Source organism: Echinops telfairi, unplaced genomic scaffold (assembly GCF_000313985.2).
Source record: "Echinops telfairi isolate 266 unplaced genomic scaffold, ASM31398v2 ScPeMD7_23;HRSCAF=83, whole genome shotgun sequence".
NCBI lineage: Eukaryota > Metazoa > Chordata > Mammalia > Afrosoricida > Tenrecidae > Echinops > Echinops telfairi.
Window position 1 is genome coordinate 6,869,674 of NW_022103920.1, and position 9,397 is coordinate 6,879,070.

At 56.4% G+C, this 9,397-nt stretch overlaps 1 protein-coding gene across 1 annotated transcript in view; it reads left to right on the forward strand.

The window, feature by feature from the left end:
* The window catches only part of HIPK2 (homeodomain interacting protein kinase 2), a 109,822-nt gene that overhangs the window by 78,666 nt on the left and 21,759 nt on the right, over positions 1-9,397 (forward strand). The window contains exons 7-11 of the mRNA XM_013007565.2: positions 38-124; positions 356-540; positions 3,380-3,542; positions 6,462-6,588; positions 8,071-8,192. Of these exons, the coding sequence (XP_012863019.2) occupies positions 38-124; positions 356-540; positions 3,380-3,542; positions 6,462-6,588; positions 8,071-8,192 (684 nt within the window). The remainder of the gene's footprint in view (positions 1-37; positions 125-355; positions 541-3,379; positions 3,543-6,461; positions 6,589-8,070; positions 8,193-9,397) is intronic.

Genomic DNA, 9,397 nt, shown 5'->3' on the forward strand with positions numbered 1-9,397 from the left:
TCCACGTTCCCCATCAGCCTTTGCTTGTCTTCACCAGACCCCAGATGACCATGAAGCAGAGACAGGGATCAAGTCCAAAGAGGCCCGGAAGTACATTTTCAACTGTCTGGATGACATGGCCCAGGTAAGCCCTGAAACCGCAACCACTGCCCTCGGCCAGAGGGGCCTGGGGGCGGGCAGGAGGCCTGACCCCCCAGCCAACAGCCTGGCCTTGGTCCTGACCGCCAGGCTGCCGCCCCCCCTCCGTCCCACACAGAGAAGCATCTCAGCCAGAGACGGGAGTCCACACAGCCTCCCAAGAGCAGTGGGGGTTGGGTGGCTGAGAGCCCAGTAACCTGTCCCCACCTGCCCCCAGGTGAACATGACCACAGACCTGGAAGGGAGCGACCTGTTGGTGGAGAAGGCCGACCGCCGGGAGTTCATCGACCTGCTGAAGAAGATGCTGACCATCGATGCCGACAAGCGGGTCACGCCCATCGAGACCCTGAACCACCCCTTCGTCACCATGACGCACCTCCTCGATTTCCCCCACAGCACACAGTAGGTGTCCACGTCCATCATAGGTGTGCAGGGTGGTGGTGCTTGGGAACAAGTCTGCCACAAACACTCGGCTCTGCCCGAGTAGACCGTAAGCACACCACATGGCCAAGCTGCGTTCCAATAAAACTTTATTTGTAAACGCCAGTGGAGGGCTGCCCAGCTAGTGGCCTGCTTTACCCAGAAAAGGAGGCAGCGGCTTGCAGGCTGGCTGGGCTGGATTCTGGGTGTCCGTGCGGGAAGGGCAGTGGCCAGACAAGGGTGAGCGGGGCAGAACCTCGCCTTGGGTCGAGGCGTCCTGGGGCAGACTCGGATTGGGCTTTGGGGTGAACAGGCGAGCTGCAGGGGTTCCCCTGCCCGTGGGAGATTCCAGTCCAAGAGAGCGAGGTCTTCCGTTTGGAAGACCAGGGCTCAATTCCCGGCCAGCACCGCTTATGGGCAACCACCGCCTGTCTGTCTTGGAGGCTCATGTGCTGCCGGGATGTGGAGCCGGTTTCCACGGAGCATCTAAGGTAGACCTGGAAGAAAGGCCCGGCGGGCTGGTGGGACTCAGTGGTGCCTGCTGGTCCTGTCTACAGACGATCAGGAGCAAGATGAAGCAGCATGTCTCCCCCAATGGCACAGCGGCCCCTTCCTCAGGCCCCACTCCAGGACGGCTAACCCCCAAGCCATCAGCCGTGACCAGGAAATGCACAGGCGCATTGAAGGCCTCTGGGGTTTTGCTCGTTGGTGTGGTTTGGGTTGTGGATTTTTGGGGGGGTGGATTTGGGGCCCACGATATGGCATACCTGCAGAGTGCAGAGAAGCATATGTGTGTAATCTTAAAATAGTAGGAACCCATTATTGCACCTGGATTCTGTTGCATGCCCCTTATAGTTTGGCCAACCACGCCTTCCCCTGCCCCCAGGTATTTTGGGAAGAGCTCAGTGCTATTTTTGTTCTCTTTTTTTGGCATCGACGTGGTTTTGAAAATTAGCATCGCGCCCTTAGGAAAATACCTGGGAAGGGAAGAGTGTGTTGTTGATGTAAAATTCTGACTGAATAGCAGAAGTAGATTGGAAATCAAACAGGGCTTTCGCGTGGCCGTGTTTGCTTTGGGAAAAGACACAGCAGACGGAGCCCAGGAGCTGTAGGAGAGACCAGGCCGAGAAGCCATGGCGGAGTCCCGAAGGGCTGGTTCTGGTGGTTTTCCCTCCAAGCCCGAGGTGGGGAGAAGCCATCTGGGCCAGGCCCCTCGGATCCTCAGAGCCAGGGCCACCGTTCCCTGGGCCTTCCCAACACAGGGGCTGCCTCGGCTCACCAGTGTGACGGAGGAGCACTAAATCTGAAAAGAGAGAGCGTCTTCCTTTCTGGCGACTGGGAAAGAATGCAAGCACCCTGGCGGCATCAAGGGCAGCGCAGGGGGCTGCGGCAAGGTTTCAACAGTTCAAGACCACCAGGGTTGCAGCCTCAGGAACCCCAGGGGTGGTCCTGACCCATCCTGTAGGGTCCGTTTGAGTCGGAATCGGCACCGCGGCAGTGAATTTGGGCACGAGTTTTACAAGAAAAAAGAACAAGGTCAAAGAGGATGTCCGGGGTGTGGGGGAAGTTGCCATCTATGAGCTCTGTGCCTGGGTAAGTTATCCCTAGCTGTTTCCGCATCAGGCTGCTCAACCACATGGTCAGGAGTTCCAGCCCACCAGCCGCTCTGAGGGTGAAAGACGAGGCTTCCTCCTCAGAAAACCACAGGGGCCATTCTACTCGGGCCTATGTGTCGCTGTGAGTTGTTTTGAGTTTAAGCCTCCTTTTAGGAGCCCTGGCAGTGTAGTGGGTCATGCATGGGCCTGCTACGCCCAAGGTCAGCAGTTCCAACCCACCGGCCGCTCGGTGGGAGAAAAGTGAGGCTTTCTCCTGCCGTCAAGCTTGACAAGCTCGGAAACTCTCAAGAGCAGCCTCCTCTGAGCCCAGAGTGAACTCCACCACAGTAAGAAGCTCCTCGGAGGTGCCATGCAGTGCTATGCACTCAGCTCCTGGCTGGAGGCGGGTGGTTTGAACCCAGCCAGAGGCCCTCAGAAGAAAGTGCTGGCAACCTGCTTCCTTCAAGATTGTAGCCCTACAAACTCCGACCCTGGGGGTGGCAGTGAGCCATCAGTCAGAATGGGCTCCCACAGCACAGCAGGCTTCCGCCTCGTCAGCCCCCTTCATGGGAGAGACAGGAAAACTGAGCTTGCCGACGCCGCCCACCATTGTTAACTGTGTCTTGGAAGTCTTCATCTCCGTCCTTGGCCTGTGACAGGGGAGACACTCCGCCCCTGTGTCAATAGAACAGAGCACTCCCACGGGGTTGTCTTGGCTGTCATGGTTCGGGAAACCGGTGGCCGGTCCGTATCTTTGTCAGTGCCGCTGGGTGGCTGTGAACTGCCCAGGGTTTGGTGCCCAGCCAGGAGCCCTGCCATAGTGGACTGCGGTGGTCATCTTACTTGCCGACCGGGTGTGGGGGGCAGCAGCACTAGGCAGGTTGCCGGCCTGAGTCTGCCCCTGAGACAGCGCTGGGAAGGGTAGGAGCTCACAAATCGGTGTTTTATCTGTGAGTTTTCCTTTCTGGCTGACCAGAGAGCTTATGCTTCTGTCTAGGGGGCAGCGGCCACAGGGAGAGCCTACGGGCAGTAGGAACAGGGAGTGTGTCAATGTGGGGCCATTGGCATCGGGTAGGGAGACCCGGTGGCCACCACGAATATGGCCCAGACACCCAAGGTGTGAAGATGCCCACGTTCATCTCCCAGCTGCCTTCTCGGGCTTTTCTGCTCTGTGCCCAACTCCTCCCTCATGCCTCTCCTCTTCCCTCTGCCCTCCCCGCACACAGCGTCAAATCCTGCTTCCAGAACATGGAGATTTGCAAGCGCCGGGTGAACATGTACGACACCGTGAACCAGAGCAAGACCCCCTTCATCACGCACGTGGCCCCCAGCACCTCCACCAACCTGACCATGACCTTTAACAACCAGCTGAACACTGTCCACAACCAGGTGAGCGGGCGGTGGAAGGGGGCTGCCCCCCAGCAGAGCCTGTCCTCGGGCGGGAACCCCTCCGGTGCCACATCCACCCAGTTAGAAGTATTTGCGCCTGGTGACAGAGGTGAACGTCTTGACTGCTGGCCCCACCGAACGGTCCAGAAAGGATTCCCCTCAGGCACCGGTCACTGAATTGGTGATGCCTGACTGCCGTTCTCCATCTGGACCAGTGTGGGCCTGAGGTCAAGGAAAGACTGTGGGCTGTCTGTGTCTGACATCTGCCCGGGGGAAAGTTCTAGAAGTGGAAGGGGCTCAGGATCAGAGTCCTTATGAGGCCCTTCACCGTGTCTCCGCATTGCTGGCTCCTTGCGGTCTATCTGGATGGAGAAGCCTGTCTCTTCTCCGTCTATGGGAGACTCCGTCAGTTCACCAGACCACCTGTGGAATTCTGGGAACCTCCAGGGTCTAGGGAAGGCGGGCCTCTCTGCCTCAAGAAGTCCAGCCTTTTCAGAAAAGGAGCAGGACCCAGCCCCTCATGCCCTGCTGGGAGCACAGGGACACCAGGGGACTGGAAAGAGCCTTCACCTACATCTTCCTGTCTTAGTGGGCCCGAGCCGGGTGCCAGCGCCTTCTCCCCTCCTACCAGTCGGGAACGACAGCCACCCTCTTTGTGAGCACCCAGGACACGACTCAGTATCTGTGAAGCACACACGCACGTATATGCCGTACATGCTTACACAGAACACGCTCACGCATGCGCACAAACACACCTGCAAATGTCACACGCATATTCACGCTTGTTCATACACACGCATACCGATGCCACTTATATGCTCTCTCTCTCTTTCCCTCAAACACACACACACACACACACACACACAGTACCTACACTCATGCACACAGACATGCCTACAGATGTCACCTACACATACATGCACCAGTACAGAGTGGTTCACGTGCAGTGATCCTAAAGCACAACTTGCACAGAGATATAGTCTCTGGACCCTGCCTCCAAGCTGCTTTCCCCACCCCCACCCACCCCCAACGCCCACCACCACGCTCTGGGCCTTCATCCCTAGGTGGGGTGCTCAGGCCCAGGTTGGGGTTCCCTCGGGCTGTCTCTCTGGGGTCTGCTGCCCCCTAGAGGCGGTTTGCATCGCCTACACTCTCCTTAGCCACTTGTGGACACTGACTCCAGCAAGAACTGGCCCGGTGGGTCTCCGAGACTGTCACTCGGTATGGGAATGAAAGCCTCGTCTTTCTCCCATGGAGAAGCTGGCGCATAGCCACTACACCACCAGGGCTCTCTCTGATGCACATTGTCCCAAAAAGCAGGCATTCCCACCCAGTCCCCAACCTGGCCCTGAGCCACCCTCAGCCTGACATGTGTCAACAGGCTTCTGTCCCTTGGCACCTCCTTAAAGAGTGAGGCTTTCTCATTTGGGCCTCATGAGGCCCTTGAGCCAGACTCCCATGGCCCTAAACTGCCACCACTTGCTGCCCTCTGCCTGCCCCAGCCAACACTTAAAGCATTTAGAGGGCCAACATGGGCCCAGGTGAGACTTCCCTTTCCTTCCCACCTACCCTCCTTGCTGCAGACCCCTCTCTGTGATCCTGGAGGGCTGGGATCCTGGGTCCCTGACCACAGAGAGGTCCCTCCACACTGTCCTTGATGCGACATCCATCCTGCACATTCCCAAGAATGGGTGTCCCAAACCTTCCTTCCTGGCACAAATGCCACCTGTTTGTTGCATTCTCCTGAGACCCAGATCCTGAGGAGTCAGATGGAGGTACAGACGGATGGATGGATTGAAAGACAGATAGATGTTGGCTAGGAGGTGGGTGGGTGAATGGATGAATAGATAGATAGATAGATAGATAGATAGATAGATAGATAGAGGATGATAGATGATGAGCTATAGACAGATGGATTACATAGATCAATAATGGATGGTTATATAGATAAAATAGATGATGGATGATAGATTAGGTAGATGAAAGATAGATTGGGTGATGGATGGATGGATGGATGGATGGATGGATAGATTGAGGGATGGATGACAGATAATAGATTAAATCAATATATGATCAAATCAACCAACGACTATCAAGTCCATAGTGACTCTGCTAGGGACAGAGCAGAGTTCTCTCTCGGGTTTCCCAGGCAGTAAATCTTGACAGGAGCAGACAGCCTCATCTTTCTCTCTCAGAGAGGGTGCTGGGTTCTAATTGTTGCCCTTGCAGTTAGCAGCCACAGCAAAGCCCACTCTACCTCCAGGGCTTCTTAGATAGATAATGGATTAAGGTCAGTTTCATAAATGATGTCTGATGGATTAGCTAGATGAAAGACAAGCTGGTGATGGATGGATGGATGGATGGAGAGATAGGTGGGTAACAGAGTTAGGAGAAGATCGTTGTTTTCAAGTAACTGGCTGGTGGAATTATGGAGACTGCCGAGTCCAAAATCCTCAGGGCAGGCAGCAAGCTAGAGAGGCTCGTGAGGCTGTCTTCTCCCGGAAACTCCAGTGTTCGCTGCCAGAGCCTTCTACTGATTGGCCGAGGCCCACCCACGTGTGGAGGACCATCTGGCTGGACCTGTGAATCGCAGGTCACCGTGAGCAGAGGACCTTCACAAAAGCATGTCGAGCAGGGTCTGGCCAGGCACCGGGGCTCGAGCCCCTTTCAGCCATATCCCCACCCCCCGTGCGGCTTCCTGGCTCTTGGTCTCCACTCATCGGTCTGTCCATGTGTCTTCCCGGAGCTCGCTGTTGGATGTGGACACGCATCTCCCAGCATAGCACCTCCCTCCCTGTTCACCCATGTTCATTTTTGTTTGGTTCCCGTCGTCCCTTCAGGCCCCCACCTCCACCAGTGCTGCTGTTTCCTTAGCCACCCCAAAGTCTCCGTACTAACGACCCGTCCGCTCTCTGCCAGCCCTCCGCAGCATCCATGGCGGCCGTGGCCCCACGCAGCATGCCCTTGCAAACGGGGACAGCCCAGATTTGCGCCAGGCCCGACCCCTTCCAGCAAGCTCTCATCGTGTGTCCCCCCGGCTTCCAAGGTAAGGATAAGCAGACACCTCCAGGCCCCCCACCCCACCCCACCAGGGCAGTGGCCTGTGCTGACTGACGCCCCGGGGTCTCCTTCGGTGAGCATGTGGGCGGGACAGAACCTGAGGGCTGAGACTGGTGCTTCAGCCCCCAGCAGGCTCCTGGTGTCCAGTCCACTGGCTGGGACTTCATCCCTGAAGGACTGTCTGTAAGTGGCCCTGCCACTGTTCTCTGGTGCCACGGTAACACAAGCACCATGGAGGAAGGACATGGACAAACAGTGGTTCATTCTCACAGTGGGCAGGGCCAGAAGTCTGAACTTGGGGTGGGGGGGCGTGCAGCTCTAGGAAAAGGTCCTTATCTCTTTGAACAGCTGCTCCCGACCAGGGGACTATCAGGTGGTCTGGCCTCTCTCTACTCCCACTCCCAGGTCTAGCTTGAGTTTAATCTCTTTTATAGCACAGAAGAAATAGACTCGCTGCTAATCGCACCCTGTGCTAATCCTGCTCATTAGCATAACTGTCCGGTCCCAACTGGCGGCACACATTCTGAGCGGGGAGAGTTGCGAGCACACTGCACGGTTCAGTCCCTAGCAGGGTCCTGTGATGCTGGTGTCGGCCCCTGAGTGTCCTCTCTACGGTGCCTACTGTGTGGTCATCTGTGGAAAAGGGTCAGCATAGCCCCACCCCGTGAGCATGAGCCAGAAACGTGTCTCACAAGTACCTCCCAGAACCCACGCCCCCAGTGAGTCTAGGCAACCTCCCCGCGCCCCACCTCCGGCCCTCTTCCCCTGTCGACGCCAAGTGCCAAGGTTGGCGTGCTCTCTGGTACGATCCACCCAGAAGTCTCTAGAATGTTGTGGAGACCTGGCAAGTCCAAATTCAAGTGGCAGGTGGCAGGCAGGTGAGGTGAGAGTTCAGCCAAACTGTCTGCATCTGTCCCTGGAGGCAACGCCACCCCCCACCCCCCTTGGTAGCTCTGAAGGCTTCCATTGACTGGAGGAGGCCCACCCACATTGCCGAAGGTGATATCTCTCAAGGCCACCTGGCTTCATCACCCCCAGACTGCCATCTGACCAAACAACAGGCAGGACCACGTTTGACACGTAAAATCAGTCCTCATAAGTGTGTGCCTGCAGACCCCACGGAACACACCTACCAGAAGTGGCTCAGTTTCCAAGTCCAGGGGGTTCCCAACAGATGGACCCATTTTCTGCTCCCTGGCCCCTGACACTGACAAGGCCAGCCCTCAGTGTCTGGTGGTAATGCCTCCACATAGCTGCTCCGTGGCCGCCCTCTCAATACCTGAATTTGACCATATAGCTTTGGACGACATTCATCCCAATTCATTTCTATGATTTGCATTTAAGTTAGGAACTAAGGGACCGCTGTCAAAGGCCCCGGAAGGACCCATCGAGCAGAGGAGCTGGCACAGGGTGGAGGGAGGCTTTGTTGGTCACTCACCTGTGCCCTCATCCCTGCCCATGGCCACAGGGTTGCAGGCCTCGCCCTCGAAGCACGCTGGCTACTCGGTACGGATGGAGAACGCTGTGCCCATTGTCACGCAAGCCCCCGGCGCTCAGCCCCTCCAGATCCAACCAGGTCTGCTCGCCCAGGTAACTCAGCCTCTTTGGTCTCTCGTCCCCTGGATAAGGCTGTTCTCGGAGACGCTGTGCCACCAGCCCCTCCCTGGTGATGACCAAGGGCTTGGAGTCGCTGGACTGTGCCAGCAGTGGTTTGAACGAGCACCGGGTGCATTACCCGCCAAATACGCAGCTTCCTATTTCAAGCAGAAATTCAGACATGAGAAAGGTGCAGGGGAAGTTAGAACTCAAGGGGGATCTATGGTGGAAATCAATCCGGGAGCCCCTTTTTCTTTTTGTGGTGTGTGTGTGTGTGTGTGTATGTGTGTGTGTGTGTGTGTGTGTAGAGCCCAAAACGAGCCTTAGCAATTGTGTCTCCTCATTTCATAGCTGAGGAAGCAGGTTCTCTGAGGCTCAAACTGGGACTGCCCTCACCGTCCCCAGTGGTGCTGACGGTGGGGACGTGGCACAAGTGCTAGTGGGGTGCCAGCAGGAAGCGGGTCCTGTACCTGAGGCGGGGTGTGCTCATGGGAGCTTCCTGTTCCTGACCCTCGAGGCCTAGTCCCACACCAGCTCACGTGCTGCGCACGGCAGGCCTTTGCTGGTGGGATCCCCACGGAAGCCCAGGCAGGCCTTGACACCTGGGGAAACTGAGGCACCGGGCTTACTCAAAGTCACACACCTGTTAGGTGGCAGAACCAGGGTACAAACTCAAAAGCTGTGACTCTGGCCCCTGTATGTTGACCACTGTGCCGTGGTGCCACAGTCATGGTGCCACACTGGTTACTTGTTGGCTGTGATCTGCTAGGTCCGCAGTTTGAAACCAGCAGCCACCCCAAGGGAGGAAGATGGGGCTATCTACTCCCATAGAGAGCTGCAGGCTCAGAAACTCCGGGGACAGTTCCACCCTGTCCTGTAGGGTCACTATGAGTCCACATTGACTTCATAGCAGGGAGTTTGATTTTGGTCTTTCACCATCCAATTTTTGTGTGAGCATTACTATGATGGGAGTCAGGGACAGCTTGGCCTAAATGTCGGTTTAGAACTACCTTTATTGACCCGAAGGCAGTAAGTTTAGTTGAGTTTTGGTGTATTTTTTTTTTAATGAAGTAGGTGTCCAAAGGGGTTTTGCCAAGGTTTTCCCTTGTTAGGCTGATTCTCCAGAGAAGGGAAACCAGTGAAGAGAGAGAGAGAGAGAGAGAGTGTGTGTGTGTGTGTGTGTGTGTGTGTGTGTGTGT